The sequence below is a fragment of the Eriocheir sinensis genome, chromosome 22, assembly GCF_024679095.1.
Source record: "Eriocheir sinensis breed Jianghai 21 chromosome 22, ASM2467909v1, whole genome shotgun sequence".
Classification (NCBI taxonomy): domain Eukaryota; kingdom Metazoa; phylum Arthropoda; class Malacostraca; order Decapoda; family Varunidae; genus Eriocheir; species Eriocheir sinensis.
This window is the reverse complement of record NC_066530.1, coordinates 4994134-5011292: the sequence shown is the minus strand read 5'-3', so window position 1 is coordinate 5011292 and position 17159 is coordinate 4994134. Positions and strand designations below refer to the sequence as shown.

The window sequence follows — 17159 nt, the reverse complement described above, 5'->3', positions numbered from 1 at the left end:
TCATTAGAACCCGGCTAATCTCCTGCTCGGCCTTTGGAAATAGTTACTGTGACAGGCAAGAGCGTCTAAGAACACCGACCTCAGCTCTTATTCATCTAACTTTCAAAATTCACCCTTCCGATACTCTAGCACTTCCTCTGCCCTTTTCCTCAAGCCATTCTCCCTCAATATTCTTAGTACTCACCATGGCGTCCCTCAGGGTGATGAAGATGGTGTTCACGTCGCCGTCTTCCTCCTGGATGTGCATCGTCTCCACAACGCGGCCTTTGGGGTCGATCAGGTTCACCATGTTGCCGACGTGGCCGAGGTCGTAGTAGGTGAGGGCGAAGCGCACTTCCCCGCCCAGAGACTCATCGATGTTGAAGAAGCCTTGGGAGTAGCTGACGATCCCGCCAGGGAACTCCTGTAAAGGGCGCACAAGAAGTAAAAAGTGTATGGGCAATGATGCAAAGCCGTGTTGGTAAAATAGGTGGGTATGAAGTCAGGTTCGGGGAACTGATTTACGAAATAGGTGGACCGATGCAGAGATATACTGCCATACCTTGAACCTGAAAAATCACACAAGAAAACCCGGTAAACTCTGTGGCCTTGGAAAATAGTCGTTAAGGTACCCTGATACGCTTAAGAATATGGACCAAAGACTGATCAGAAAGAAAGGGGAAAAAGAGGAGGAGATAGAGAGTGATGCTCGGCTAAAACAAACGTACTGGATGACTCAGATGGTCGAGATAAAAATAATATTAATAATAATATTGAACTGTAAAATAACATAAAAGAAGAAGAAAATTAAACTAAGAGAACTAGTCTACTGATAAGTGGTACAATCAACAGTTACTGGTAAAATATATGAAAGGAAAAAGAAGGAGCAGAAGGATGATTAAAAATATAATGGAAGTCGACTGAAAAACAAGAAACGAGTTACTAATAAAATACATCAAAAGTAAAATGGAATGGCGGTGAAGCAACATAAAGGGAAGTTAGAAAAAAATAAAGCCATAAAAAAATCCGCGTGTCTGAAGAAAAAAAAAAAAAAAGCGATGACTCAAAATAAACTAAAGTGCTCCGAAGCGCTTTCTGTTGTACACTAAAAAAAAAAGAAAAAAAAAAAAGAAATGTTCGCATCAAAGAAAAAAATGATTGTAAAAATATATACAAAAAAGCTTACTTGGTGGGAGAAACAAATGAATAAAAGTATGCATTTTTACGTGTGTGTGTGTGTGTGTGTGTGTGTGTGTGTGTGTGTGTGTGTGTGTGTGTGTGTGTGTGTGTGTAAAGTGACTGCAATAAAAAAAGTATACATAAAAAAACATGCGGTAAACAGAGAAAACAAAATGAAGTGAAAGTAGATATTTTCTAATCTAACTTTTATATGAGTTTGTAAAATGAAGACAAGTAAACACAAACAATAAACAATAAACGATGAAACAAATGATGAAAAGGAAGAAATATACGACGGGAGGTCAAGCCATATGTAGCTCCTTATCACCTTTGACTTTTCTTTTTTTTAACCTTTTTTTCTTTATTTCCTAGTTTTTGATATTCTTTTTTTTGTGTGTGTGTTTGTACGTCGCTATCTGTTTGCCTCTGTTTATATCTCTCAGCCTTTTCTTCCTTCCTTTTGTGTGTCTGTCTATCTGTCTCTCTGTCTGTCTATCTGTCAGTCTGCCTGTTTGTTTTTCTCCTTTATATGTGTCTGTCTATCTGTCTGTCTGTCTGTCGGTCTGTCTGTCTGTATATATGTCTGTCTGTTTCCCTGTTTTTTCTCTTTTTGTGTCTGTGTATGTCTGTCTGTCTGTCTGTATATATGGCTGTCTGTTTCACTGTTTTTTTCTCCTTTTTTGTCTGTGTATCTGTCTGTCTGTCTGTCTGTCTGTCTGTATATATGGCTGTCTGTTTCACTGTTTTTTTCTCCTTTTTTGTCTGTGTATCTGTCTGTCTGTCTGTCTGTCTGTATATATGGCTGTCTGTTTCCCTGTTTTTTTCCTTTTTGTGTCTGTGTATCTGTCTGTTTGTCTGTCTGTATATGTCTGTCTGTTTCCCTGTTTATTTTTTTTCCTTTTTGTGTCTGTGTCTGTCTGTCTGTCTGTCTGTATATATGGCTGTCTGTTTCCCTGTTTTTTTTTCCTTTTTGTGTCTGTGTATCTGTCTGTCTGTCTGTCTGTCTGTATATATGGCTGTCTGTTTCCCTGTTTTTTTTCCTCTTTTTTGTCTGTGTATCTGTCTGTCTGTCTGTCTGTATATATGGCTGTCTGTTTCCCTGTTTTTTTCTCCTTTTTTGTGTCTGTGTATCTGTCTGTCTGTCTGTCTGTCTCTTTCAGGTTCTCTCTCTCTCTCTCTCTCTCTCTCTCTCTCTCTCTCTCTCTCTCTCTCTCTCTCTCTCTCTCTCTCTCTCTCTCTCTCTCTCTCTCTCTCTCTCTCTCTCTCTCTCTCTCTCTCTCTCTCTCTCTCTCTCTCTCTCTTCCCTTTACGCATGTCTATTTGTTGTTTTCTGCAGCATGTTCAATTTCGTCCTCTCTTCTTTTTCTCCTATTTATTTCTCTGTCTCTATATTCTCATTACTTTCTTTTCATTATTTTTTGTAATCTTTCACAAATATTTTCCGGGTGAGTTTCGCTCTTTGGGATGACTAATTTTTAATACTTTACAGAATATTCCCTTTTTTATCTTCCATTTTGTCATTCTCTCTCTCTCTCTCTCTCTCTCTCTCTCTCTCTCTCTCTCTCTCTCTCTCTCTCTCTCTCTCTCTCTCTCTCTCTCTCTCTCTCTCAGGGCCCCTTCGCACCATCAGTATGGAAACATGTCGATAACTTGCTCAATATAGTCTCTCAACGACTTTCCTGTTGCTAGGTAAAAGCCAGACTCCCTCTCAGTCTCAGCCTCGCCCTCTCCTCCTCTCTCACACTCTCCCTCGCTCACAGAAACCTAAGCTGCTCTCTCACTCACTCTCCCTATTCTCTCTTTCTCCCTTCCTGCCTGAAATTCTTTCTCCTTTCTTTTGCTTTTTTTTTTTATCAAGCTAGCACGTTATTTCTCCTTTTCTATTATCTTTCAAAGTCGCAATAAAATTCTACCTCTCAATCTTCTTTTCTTTCACTTCCTAATTTGTCTTAATTTTTTTTATCAGTGAACAATTTCTCTATTCCTCTGTCTCCTACCTCCAAACTCTCTATATAATTCTACCTCTAAATATATTTTTTTTCATTTCATACTCCTTTCCTGCCTGCTATACTTTCTCTCTCTCTCTCTCTCTCTCTCTCTCTCTCTCTCTCTCTCTCTCTCTCTCTCTCTCTCTCTCTCTCTCTCTCTCTCTCTCTCTCTCTCTCTCTCTCTCTCTCTCTCTCTCTCTCTCTCTCTCTCTCTCTCTCTCTCTCTCTCTCTCTCTCTCTCTCTCTCTCTCTCTCTCTCTCTCTCTCTCTCATCTTTCAAACTCGTTATGTAATTCTACCTCTCTATCCCTCGTTAATTATTCTTCCTTTTTCTCTCTCTCTACCTCTCCTTCTTGGCCTGTCCTTCTTTGTTTTATTTATTTCTTCATTCTCTCCTCTCATCCTTCTTTTTTATCTCTCCTTAGTGTTTCTTCTCTTCTACTGTCTGCACTTTCCTCTCTTTCTCACTTTTCCTCACTTTCCTCTTCCTCACTTCTCTCTTTTTATTTCATACTAAAAATTCGCTAATCTGGCAGTATTTCCTCGGCCGAAGTAGCCTTTCATAATCTACATCGTTAATTCAAGACTTTTTCTGCCGTATAATTCATGGACAATTATTTTTTTCTCTCAACGGTCACATGAAAAAATTACTTCCTTCATAAACCTGAACATTCTCTCACGTGATTGACTTTAAAATCTATCATTACGAGACTTTATGGCGTTATCATGGAGGCTGCTGGGTGGCTGAGTGGCTGAGTGAGTGAGTGAGTGAGTGATGAAGTGAGTGAATGAGTGAGTGAGTGAGTGAGTGAGTGAATGACTGACTGACTGATTGATGAAGTGAGTGAATGAGTGAGTGAGTGAATGAGTGAGTGAGTGAATAGGTGAATGAGTGAGTGAGTGAGTGACAGCCTGACTTACTGATTGAGGAAGTGAGTGAGTAAGTGAGTGAGTGAGTAAATGGATGAATGAGTGAGTGAATGAGTGAGTGAGTGAGTGAGTGAAAGAGTGAAAGAATGAGTGAGTGAGTGAGTGAGTGAGTGAAAACGTGAGTGAGTGAAAAAGTGAATGAATGAATGAGTGAGAGAATGAAGGTGAATAAATTAGTGAGTGAATGAGTGAAAGAGTGAATGAATGAGTGAGTTAGAGAGTGAGTGAAAGAGAGTGACTGACTGACTGATTGACTGACTGACTGACTGGTTGACTGACTGGTTGACTGACTGGCTAAATATATGATTGATTGGCTAACTGATTGGGTGACTGACTATCCAACTAACTGACTGACTGATTGCTTGACTAACCTACTGACTGAAAGACTGACCGACTGACTAACTGGCTAATTGACCGACTGAATGATATGATCGTGGCAGTTTAGGAACATGAATTTTTTTTTATAAGGACATTAAAAACAAAAGAGATGAAAACACATAAAGGAAAGCTATGAAAGGGAAGGAATAAATTTAAAAAAAGAGATAAGAGAAATAAAAAGGAAATAATGATAATAATAACTACTCAAATAGAAGATGGAGGAAACAAGACCAGAGTACAAAAAAAAAAACAAGTAAAAATATTAAAAAGAATAAACAAAACCTTGGAAATTAAGAAAATCGAGGAGAAGGAGGAGGAGGAGCAGGATAACACATACTAGTGAAGAAGGAGGAGAGGAGATAAAGGATAAAGAAAGATAAGGCAGACGGAAGGTTAAGTGGGTAGGTTAGGCAGGAGGGGAGTCACTGAACGGCGCTAGGGGGAGAAAGGAGGGGCGAGGCGGCGGGCTGTCTGTGCCGTCTGATAAAAGTATTTCGGTAGTGAAGTGAGAGATAAGAGCGAAGAGGAAGTTCACAAGATAACCCAATGAGGACTAAGTGGTGTGTGTGTGTGTGTGTGTGTGTGTGAGAGAGAGAGAGAGAGAGAGAGAGAGAGAGAGAGAGAGAGTTCTCCCTTAAGTAATTACCTACCGAATTCCTACTTTCCTTTCCCACTCTTCCCAACTTTCCCTCCTTCCTTCCCTCCATTCCTCCAGCGATAAGTACCTCCCTCCCTCATTACCTCCAATAACATATATTTCTATCGTTAAGTATTATTCCTTTTTCTTTCCCTACCTCCCCTTTCTCTCCTCTTCGGCCTGCCCTTCTTTGCTTTATTCCTATCTTCTTTCTCTCCTCTCATCCTCCTCTTTATCTTCCCTCTTCTTCTGTCGTCACTTTCCTCTCTTTCTCTCTTTTCCTCACTTTCCTCTTCCTCATTTTTCTCTCTTTCCTCTCATCCTTTCTTTGTTTATTCCTTTTTTCACTCTCCTCTCATATTCCTTCTTTATTTTCCCTTTTTGTTTCTTCTCTTCTACTGTCGCCTCTTTCCTCTCTTTCTCACTTTTCCTCACTTTCCTCTTCCTCATTTTTCTCTCTTTCCTGTCATCCTCCTTGTTTATCTTCTATTAGTGTTTCTCCTTTTCTACTTTCTTCACTTTCCTCTATTCTACCTTCCTTATCCCTTGTTTCTTTCTTCCTTTCCTCCTCCTTCATGTACCTTTCACTCTTATCGTTTTGTTATTTCTCTCCTAATCTCTCTTTTTATCTCCTTCATATCTCTCTTTTTACCTTTCACTTTACTTATGTCCCCCCCATCTTCTTTTTCGTAGTTCACAATCTCCTTATCCACTTTCTCTTCTACCTCCTTCGCTTCTCATTCTTCGATCCTCTCTGATGTTCTCCTGCTCTTTATTCCTTTGCCAATCCTGTTCAGCTTCCCTTTCTTCCATTTTCCCTTTCTCGCTAAAGTCAATATTCTCTCTCAAGCTTCTTCTCTCGTCATTCCTACCATCATCTCACTCTATATATACGCTTCAACATATTTTTTTCCTATCCTTACCTGTCCTTTCATTTATTTTCCTTTTCCTTACATTTTATTTGCATTCTCCCCTGTTCTTACTATCTAATTTCCCTTCCATATTTTCCTCTAAACTCTCATCCACTCAATTCTCCCTCCTCCTCCTCCTCCTCCATTCCTATTATCTCCTCTATCCTCTTTCCCTAACTCACACGCTTTCTTTCAACCTTACCTCTTTAGTCCATTATCTATTCTTCTACCCTCCCTTCGCCTCCCTCCTTCCCTTGACCTCTTATCCTCCCTACCAACCTCTTTCATTCTGTACTCACTCTCCAGCCTTTCCCTATCCTAACCCTTTCTCTCTTCCGTTCTATTACACCTTTTTCAACCTTATACCTTTCTTCGCTTTCATTTTCTGACATCTAATCTCTACTATCTTCTTGCCAGCCTAACCTTTCTTTCCTTTCATCATGTTTCCTTTGACACCTCATTTTTGATCTCTCTGAACCTCATCGTTCTTTCTCTCTACTCTCTTGCCCTTAACTCTCTTCTACTTTTCCTAGGCCTACCCTCTTCATCCTTTGATTCCCTTTCCTTCAACACATCTTTAATCCTTAAGTACCTCACCTATCTTCCTTAACAATGTCTTACCCTCAACCTAACCTCTCCTTCCTTTCATCTTTCCCGCAACACACTTTTCCCCTTCCCGAGCCTCACCCATCTTTACCATTGTCTTACCTTAACCTAACCTCTCTTTCCTTTCATCTTCTTTCCTTCATCACCTTTTTAGCCTTCGCGAACCTTACTCGTCTTTCTATCCTTATTTTGTACGGGTATTTCTTTCATCTTATTTCCTTCGGCACATTTTTACTCCTCCCGAACCTCACCTGTCTTCTTTGCCATCGTCTCTCCTTCAACCTAACCTCTCCTTCCTTTCATCTTTCCTTCAACACCTTTTTACCTTTCCCGAACCTCACCTATCTTCCTTAACGCTGTCTTACCCACAACCTAACCTTTCTGTTCTTTCATCTTTTCCTTCAATACATTTTTACTCCTCCCGAACCTCGTCTTGCCTTCAACCTAACCTCTCCTTCCTTTCATCTTTTCTTCAGCACCTATTTACCTTTCCCGAACCTTACCTGTCTTCCTACCCTCACCTCTCACTCTCACTCCTGCCACCAGCTTTACCTGCTTATGCACCACCAGAGGGAGCTTCTCAGCATCCTTTATGAAGAGTCCGAGGGCTGCGTAGAGGGAGTCCATAAGAGCAACCATCATGGACACTTTGGAGTCACTGCCGATCCCCTCGTCCAGCACGGCGAAGGACTGCGTGCCTGCAAGAACGGAGAAGTCGAAGGTTAGTCTGTGAATGAATAAGACACATGAGTGGATGGCTACGCAGTTTGTGAATGCCAGAGATATGCGAGAGAAACAAAAGGTAGATAATGAAATGAAAAGAAAACTAAATAAAAGAAAGTTAATCAATGCAGAAATAAATGGGTTTGTGAATGACTAAGTAACATAAGTAAATGGATAGTTTATGAATGTAAGAAATACGTGATGGGAATACATAGCTGTCGATGAAATAAAACGAAAAAATAATAGCAAAAAGAAATGAAAGTAAGTCAGTGAGAGCAAAAACAGATCAAAATATTAGTGTGTCAATCCATTAGAAACATAAATGAATGGCTAATTTGTCAATGCAATAAATAATATATGAATAAATGAAGCAAACAATAGTCAGTCCGTGAAAAAAAAAAAAAACTACAAAAAATATGGTTAGTTTGTAAATGCATAAGAGATAAATAGTCACAGCTAGTGTTTGCTTTGCTTCTTGATTGACGTGAAACAATTATAAATGAAGATGAACTTAAACCACGAAAAAACAGACTGTATCTGCTAACACAATCGGGCTATAAAGAAAGCATAAGAAAAAATCAGTCGGTAGAGATAACAAGTTTCAAGTGCATGAGTAAATTGCTGCAAAAAAAATATGATTATACATTTTTGCACATTCTTAATTAATCCAGTATCATGGTTGTGAGGCGAAGAGAACATCACCAATCAGCAAAGGTGTTGGATTGTATGTATGTGGTTATACTGGCAGGATTTTTTTTTTTCGTTTTTGGACTTTTTTTTTTTCTTCTTTTTTTTATCACTCCAAAGTATCACCCATCGGCAGAGTACGAGTAGGTGGCGCTGTCTGGTGGTCAGCTTTATGCAAGTAACATGAAAAATTGTTAGTTTCGTATAAAAAAAAACAGAGGATAAACACACACACACACACACACACACACACACACACACACACACACACACACATCGAGGTCGAATAGTTATATCCCTGTATGCTGCATGAAACATTATTTTTATTTATTTATTTATTTGTCTAACTTTGTATTTAGTCTTTATTCATATATTCATGCACATATTTCATTCCTGAGTCGAGGACAAACGTTTACCTCATGTATCGGCGGGTTCCATATGTAATAATTGTCATGCTATTCAGTGGTTTCCAATCTGCCGCTCGTTTATTATAAATTCACAACACGCACCAAACACCAATTTAATAGAATGAAAGGCTACATCAACGTGGACATATGATGCACGGAATAATGTAATATAGTTCAAAGATACATTGTAATGAAATATCTATTTCAATATAATTTCAAGCGATACCTACAGAATACATGACAAATTTAATTAACACAGTACTTCTGCATTTCGAAAATAACAAAGCATACAGAAGAATATATGTAAATAGTCTACATACACAAACTAATCTAACCTAATTCCCTCTAAAACTCACCTACTAAGGAAACCGTACATGACCTGACCTGAACAAGCTAACCTGACCTAACCATGATCTAGCCGCGCGAGTAAGAGTGAGGCAAAATTCTGAGTGTAATAATAATAGTCACCTTAAGCTTTTTAGTGCAGTCTTCCCTTCATATTTACCTCAAAGAAGGACGCTTAAGCACTAATCTTGCTAGGGTTCTAAAATATGGGGTAAAAAAAATAAAAAAAATAAACTCGCACCCGCCTACTTGTATTTACCTTAAGCTCCTTAGTGGTTCATCTCTATGGTTCATGTTGTTTTAAACGGTGAATGAATCTAAGCTATACCAGGCCCACTTTTTGAGCCTTTATGAAAACATCCCCCTTAATACTTCACTTAATGGAGGCTCCCAACAAGGGTTACCAAATTATCGTATTCAGGCACTCAGCACATCGTATTTTCCGGTTCTGAGTCGCAGCTATCGCAAACAAACGCCAATAAGTAATGCTTTTAACGAGAACCTTAACTGGAATTTCGTTATCTGTGTGGGTAGGAAAGTTTTGGGCACTGGAACTGATAAATGCGATGTTTTGAGTACCATAATTTGGCAACCCTGCTCTCAACAGCCTTTTGCTTCATCTTCGCCTTTAGAGTAGCAGACCTTCGCGTGACGAGAAAGCGTACCGTAAATTCCCCTATAATGAGAAAATGTGAATACCGGCAAAGGTGATGGTTTATGTCCACATCCAGAGGCAGGTAGGCAGGTAGCTAGCAGGTGAGCGTGAGGCGGCTGATGGATAGGCAGGCACGCGGGTTGTCCAGTTATAAAAGGAGGTCAGAAAAAGGGAACTCAGGGTCACGGTGGATTATTTTATATATTCAAATGTGAGAGAGAGAGAGAGAGAGAGTGTGTGTGTGTAAAGGGACCCAAAATAAAAGGAGCAGAGCCACCTGGAGGAGCAATCCGGCAGAGGTAGGCGCCACAGAAATTAGGAATACAATTAGTGGCGGGCAAAGTTTGTTATTATTTTTGTGCAGCGGACCGAGGCGAGTAATATTGTTCCCCTCCTACTCTCTCTCTCTCTCTCTCTCTCTCTCTCTCTCTCTCTCTCTCTCTCTCTCTCTCTCTCTCTCTCTCTCTCTCTCTCTCTCTCTCTCTCTCTCTCTCTCTCTCTCTCTCTCTCTCTCTCTCTCTCTCTCTCTCTCTCTCTCTTTGTGCCTTGTTGCCGGTGGCTGTTCGTCGTAAAGTTGCCTCATTCTTTTCACTCTTGGCTCACCGGAAATGAAGAGCATCAAATGAGCCTTTCAACACCTCAAAGGCCGCGCAGGCAAATATTGTGAGCCTTTGACATGAGATAATCCGGTGGTTGCTGCTGCTGCGCTCTCTCTCTCTCTCTCTCTCTCTCTCTCTCTCTCTCTCTCTCTCTCTCTCTCTCTCTCTCTCTCTCTCTCTCTCTCTCTCTCTCTCTCTCTCTCTCTCTCTCTCTCTCTCTCTCTCTCTCTCTCTCTCTCTCTCTCTCTCTCTCTCTCTCTCTCTCTCGTCGGTTTTCTGTAATTCTGCCTTCATATACGTTATAGTCATCGATTTATTCAATGAACTTTTTTTTGTATTTTGACGTAACACTATTATAACGTTTCACTTTTCCCCATTCTATTATTTCTTCTATGGTTATTATTTTTCTTTTTTTTTGTTTTATTCCCTCCACTGTAATCATTCCCAGAAGAATTACTACTACTACTACTACTACTACTACTACTACTACTTTTACTACTTCTGCTACTACTACTACTACTACAGTACGATATCCTTTTCCTTCTATCCCTTTTACAAACACTTCCATTCCCTTTCTTCTTTCCTTTTTTAAATCCTTACTTCATTCACTTGGAAATCACTAAAAGTACCTCACACAAACCTATCCCTTTATCATATTACCTATCCTCTCCATTGCTTTTCATTCCCTTCCTCTCTCTGTCCCTCCTCCTCCTCCTCCCCTTCCTTCTCCTCCTCCTCCCAAATCCTTTCCCGCATCCACAGTAGAAGAATAACACTCTCCTCTCTCAATTTCGCCGAGTCTGATCTAAATTCCAGAAGCGCGCCTATCAAGTTTAAGTCGAAAATCAAAATCCTCTCCTTTCTCTCCTCTCTTTCCTCCACCCTCTCAGCTGACTCAGGCCTAAGCAAACACGGTGGAAGGAGCAGACCGTGGGTGCTAGGGTGGAGGAGCGCGTGGGGGTGATTGTGGGTGTGGAGAGAGTAAGTGAGATGGTGAAAGTGTGTGTGTGGGAAGTAGTAGTAGTAATAGTAGTAGTAATAGTAGTAATAGTAGTAGTAGTAGTAGTAGTAGTAGTAGTAGTCACTGTGGTAGCATTGAAGGTAATAGTAACAGTAATTCAACTCGCAAATTTCGATTCATTTGTCCTACAATGCAATCATCACCGCCATTAGAACCTTTACCTCTCACTTCATGTCCGCTTCTGTCCATCCATCAACGCATCGATACATTCGCGCACACATACATGGAAACAATTAAAAAAACATCAAAGAGAAACCAAAACAATAGCAATAAGAAAAACACACACATACACAGAAACAGAGACGGTAAAGCAATTGCAAACACTCTCCCCTCAACTCTCTACCTACCCTTCCATCCACACGTTCCCACACCAAAGCATAGAGCACATATAAAAAGACTAAAAAAAAAATATATATGAAGAGTACGGCAGCGCTCCCTCCCTCTCTACCTTTTGTCGACGGCGCCCAGCACATCCCGGCGCAGTGAAAGGGTACGCGCCGGCCTGTTAATGATGGTAATGGCCGGGAGAGTAACGTTGAATGATGGCTAAAAATGGCAGGTATACGTACAGGTGGGCCTTTAAAGAGAGAGAGAGAGAGAGAGAGAGAGAGAGAGGTAAAAATATGGGGTAGAGAGATACGGTTACGCTAAAAAAAGAATTAGGAGAAAGAGGAGGTATATAAGAGATAGATAAATTGGTAGATAGATAAATAAATTGAGAGAGAGAGAGAGAGAGAGAGAGAGAGAGAGAGACTAGGTGAGGTACTTATACAGGTAATAGGCTTTGATTGCAGGTTGCCGGGCTGATCACAGATTCCAGTCATAAATAACAAGCACATCACGCGCGTGAAAAAAAAGGTGAAATTATAATGTGCAAAAACTGAGGGAGAAAAAACGCTAAATAGGAATGATGATCGTGAACTTAATTACATACGCTGCTTTTTAACTTTTTTCTCATTTCCGTTTCTTGTTAGTGTTCCTCGTGAAAATAATGTTAATGTGGAAGGTAAAGGAAAATAAATGATGAAGGTGGAATGAATAAAAAGGAAACTAAAAAAAAAATGAATAAAGAATAAAGTTAGAATGAAAAAGTAATAGCGTTGGAGCGAGTAAAATAAATAAATAAATAAATAAACAAAGAAATAATATATAAATAAAACGAATAAATAGAGTCGGAATAAATAAAAAAAAGTGTGAATGATAATCGTCGACTCATCCACAAATAATCGGTAAGTAATCATTGTTTTTCTCCTTTTTTTTGTTTTAAGTTTTCGATCTTTGTTCAGTTATGTTTTGATTTGTTTTCGTCTTTTTTTTTTCTTCAACTTTATGATCTTTAATTGGCCTCCTCTTTAGCCTTTTTTTCCATCATGTTTTCTTCTGTCTCGTTCTTTTTACAATATTTTCTCAGCTATAACTTGTCTCTTCTTCCTTTTCTACTTTCATCTCATAGTTTGCAATTGCCTTCTTCCTTCCTTGTTATTTTCTACATACATACATACATACATACATACATATCTTTTCTTATTTTTTACACCAAAGGAAACAGCTCAAGGGCAAAAAAAAGGAAACAATGAAAAAAAAAGCCCGCTACACACTGCTCCTACATACATACATACATACATACATATATCCATCCATCCACACATACATTTTTTTTCACACCAAAGGAAACAGCTCCAGGGAAAATAAAAATAAAAAGGAAGCAATAATGAAAAAAAAAAAAAAAAACCCGCTACCCACTACTCCTATATACATACATACATACAAACAAACATGCATACACACAAATTGAGATTCATCCTTCTTTACTCTCATCTCATATTGTGTAATCTTTTCTTCTACGCGTTATAGTTTCTGAGATTGAATAGCCACTGAATTACTTTTCTTTATTTTCATATCAAGTTTTTGCAATTGCTTTCCCTTTTCTTGTCCTTCAATTGGCTCTCTCAGATTCACTTCCTCTCTACCCACTACTTTAATTTCACCTCACGTCGTATTTGTTTTTGTCAGTCGCGTCTTTTTTTTATTTGTTTGTCTCTCTCTCTCTCTCTCTCTCTCTCTCTCTCTCTCTTCCTTGATTCGTCTGTAATAATAATCAATCACACTATTCGCATTTTCTCTCGTTTCGTAAATATTTATCCCTTTTCTTTCTCCTTTTCTTATTATTGTTCTTCGTTTTCTGCTCTTCAAAGAACTCTCAACTTTCCTTTTCATCCAATCTTTTTATTTTCTTCTCTTCTTCTCTATTCTTCTTTTCTTGTTCGTGTGACTCATTTTCTGCTCCTCTAAGAACTCTCAACTTTCCTTTTCATCCAATCTTTTTATTTTCTTCTCTTCTTCTCTATTCTTCTTTTCTTGTTCGTGTGACTCATTTTCTGCTCCTCTAAGAACTCTCAACTTTCCTTCTCCTCCGATCTTTCTTTTTTACTTCCTTCTCTCTCTCTCTCTCTCTCTCTCTCTCTCTCTCTCTCTCTCTCTCTCTCTCTCTCTCTCTCTCTCTCTCTCTCTCTCTCTCTCTCTCTCTCTCTCTCTCTCTCTCTCTCTCTCTCTCTCTCTCTCTCTCTCTCTCTCTCTCTCTCTCATACACACTATTTTCACCGAGATATCTTCCAATTTCCTCCCACCCTCTCTCTTTCACTCCTCCTTTCAAATCACGTATCACTATCTTCTACTGCTTCATCGATCCATTTGGCCACTCTCTCTCTCTCTCTCTCTCTCTCTCTCTCTCTCTCTCTCTCTCATCCCCGTTTATCTCCCTTTCATTAAGCCTCATCATGATATCGACCTTTTCGCTTTCCATTAGCCTTCTACTTTTTTCTTTGCCTTCTTATTTCCCTTTTCCAAATTTCTTCCTTTTCCTCATTTTCTTTCCTTCCATCTTTATTTCTTCCTTCCTCTTGCAGTTTCCCATTCTTTCTCTTTCCCAGTTTATTTTGTCCCTCCCTATCTTTCCTCTCTTCTCTCTCTCTTCTTCTCTGTCTCTCTCTCTCCTTAGTACATCTGTTCTCTCTCTCTCTCTCTCTCTCTCTCTCTCTCTCTCTCTCTCTCTCTCTCTCTCTCTCTCTCTCTCTCTCTCTCTCTCTCTCTCTCTCTCTCTCTCTCTCTCTCTCTCTCTCTCTCTCTCTCTCTCTCTCTCTCTCTCTCTCTCTCTCTCTCTCAGCCTCCACCCCCTCTTCCTCTCCCTTCCCTTGTTTTCCTTTTTCGTTTTTCCTCCTCTTCCTCCTTTATGATGCCTCTCTTTTCCCCTCTTCCTTTCCTCTCTACCTCCCTCTCCTCTCTTTTCTCATCTTCATTTCTTCCTCCCATCCACAACCTCCCATTCCTTTCATCCCTTCTCTTATTCATCCATATCTTTCCTCTCTTGTTCTCTCTTCCTTTCCTCCCTTTCAAACTCTCCCTTTATCTATTGACATCCTCCATCCAGTCTTCCTCTCCCTTTCCTTGCTCTCCCTTTACGTTTTTCCCCCTCCTCCTCCTCTACAATCCCTTCCTTCTTACCTCTTCCTTTCCTCTCTAATTTCTTTTTCTCTCTTTCCTTTTATCCATCTTCATTTTTCCCTTACACCCGCACTCTCCCATTTCTTCCATGCCTTCTCTTATCCAATCCAATCTTCTCTCTCTTCTACTTTCTTTTACCCTTGTCTTTTCCTGCCTTTCAACCTTTCCCATTATATCTGACAGCCTCCATTCCATCTTCCTCTCCCTTTCCTTGCTTTCCCTTTTCGTTTTTCCTCCTCCTCCTTCTTCACAATCCCTCTCCTCTCCCCTCTTCCTTTCCCGCCTTCTACTGTCCCCTACGGCTTACTCCATTAGCCTTCCTTCTCCTTTATTCCGTCTTTCTCTCTTTCTGCTCTCATCACTGTCCTCTCCACCCCCTCCTCCAGCGGGCTCTCCTTCCCTTGCCTCTCCTCCTCCCTATCTGCTCGCTCGTCCACCTTCTCGCCCATTCTTCTCGCCCTAAGTGATGCCCATTCATCAGTTGACTCGGCCCTGTCCATCACCAGCGAGATATAGGCCACAACTTATGACCCAAGGAAGGAGGAGTAGAAGGAGGAGAAGGAGCAGGAGGAGGAGTAGAAGGAGGCGAAGGAGGAGAGGGACTAGGAGGTTGAGAATCAGTAGAGTAAGCATTTTCTCTTACTTTTTTATTTGTTCTAATAAAGAAAAAAATAAAGAAATTTATAAAGAAAACAGTAAAAAATGTAAAAGAAATGAGAGAGAGAGAGAGAGAGAGAGAGAGAGAGAGAGATGGAAGGAGGTACTTTAACGTGAGATAAGACGGGCTGGAGATGACTATTAATGAGAAGGAAAGAAAGAGAAGGAGAAGGAGGAAGAGGAGGAGAAAGAAAAGGAAAGGAGAAAAGAAGGAAAATAAAAATAATAATAATAATAACAATAATAATAATAATAATAATAATAATAATAATAATAATAATAATAATAATAATAATAATAATAATAATAATAATAATAAAAGAAAGCACAGCAAAACGCCTAAAAGCTTTATATGGGATGAGTTTGTTTAGTGGTCTTGTAAAAAAATTCAACACATGTTTCTTTCCTTTCCTCTTCCATTCTCTTCTATCCATTGTAGGACGAATGGAAGGAGGAGAGGAGGAGGAAAAGGAGGAGGAGGAGGAGGAGGAGGAGGATGGGGAGGAGGCGGGGGATGATGGGGAGGAGGAGGAGGAAGAGTAGAGGAGGAAGCAAGAATGAAAAAGAGGAAAGGCCTTCACTTAAAAGAGAAAATATAGCATTGTGTCCGTCAGTGGTAGGGAATTAATGCGACTAAAATTGTTGGTTAATGATGGTAATTGTGGTGATAATGGTGGTGGTAATGTTTGAACAGGTATTGTGTGTGGGGCGCAGGTAACAAGGCGTGGCAGTAGGCAGAGGGCAGGTAAGGTAATATAGTAGTACATTATAGTGATGGTATTGGTAATGGTGGTGGTGGTGGTGATGCTAGTGGTACAGGTGTTGTCTGTGGTGCAGGTGGAAGGTGTGGCCGTAGGTAAAGAGGAGGTAAGGTCATTTAGTAGCACATTATGGTGATGGTACTGGTACTGGTAATAGTAATGGAGGTGGTGGTGGTCCTAGTGATACAGGTGTTGTCTATGGTGCAGGTAGAAGGTGTGGCTGTAGTGAAGGGCAGGTGAGGTCATTTAGTAGATGGTACGTAATGAGAAACACGCAACGCACTAAAGCATCACGTAAAGCATTACGTCGTGTACAGAATGTGTGTGTGTGTGTGTGTGTGTGTGTGTGTGTGTGTGTGTGTGTGTGTGTGTGTGTGTAAATAGTCACGAAACGCATACCTACATACCAGCGTACACACAAAGAGCTCCTCTTCATTGTTTTTAACATCAAGGGGTATTTTCAGCACAGAAAATGTGTGTGTGTGTGTGTGTGTGTGTGTGTGTGTGTGTGTGTGTGTGTGTGTGTGTGTGTGTGTGTGTGTGTGTGTGTGTGTGTGTGTGTGTGTGTGTGTGTGTGTGTGTGTGTGTGTGTGTGTGTGTGTGTGTGTGTGTGTGTGTGTCCAGGAAAAAAAACATACTTTCATATCTGCTGAATAATGTTGGCGTTGTCAGCATATTTCTAAACACCACGGGGAGGTTCCAGAACAGAATAAGCGGATAAGTGTGAGAGTGCGGCCATTAAAAGTGCCTGTGATATCTGCTAACCTGCTGGGACACTTTCAACATGCCTTCATATTACGGACATTTTTTTTCACTAATACAAATCATCTTACAGCCTTTTTTTTACCTATTCTGAGTAGTGGGCCGCAAGGAATCAAATATATAAGCCATTTTTTTTGTATGGGAAGCAATTAACAACATAATGAAATCAACAAAAAGGAGTTGTCAGCATACCTCCATACACATACCTATATACATACATACATACATGTATTGATACACTCACAAACGCACATACACAGATAATATACATCCATACAGCCGGACAAACACACGAAGCAGTTTTCAAGCGAGGCAAACCCAGAATAATGATGACATTGGTGTGTCAGAGCCGACGACAGCGTGATAAATGTTTTGTTTGAGTATGAGCTGCGTGTTTAAAAATAATAACAGGGAACAGGTGCCGCAAAAATAA

General features: G+C 40.1%; 1 protein-coding gene across 1 annotated transcript in view; it reads right to left on the bottom strand.

The window, feature by feature from the left end:
- The window catches only part of LOC127001961 (calcium-activated chloride channel regulator 2-like), a 286985-nt gene that overhangs the window by 70359 nt on the left and 199467 nt on the right, over nucleotides 1–17159 (bottom strand). The window contains exons 7-8 of the mRNA XM_050867229.1: nucleotides 7161–7306; nucleotides 185–403 (exon numbers count right to left, since the gene is read on the bottom strand). Of these exons, the coding sequence (XP_050723186.1) occupies nucleotides 185–403; nucleotides 7161–7306 (365 nt within the window). The remainder of the gene's footprint in view (nucleotides 1–184; nucleotides 404–7160; nucleotides 7307–17159) is intronic.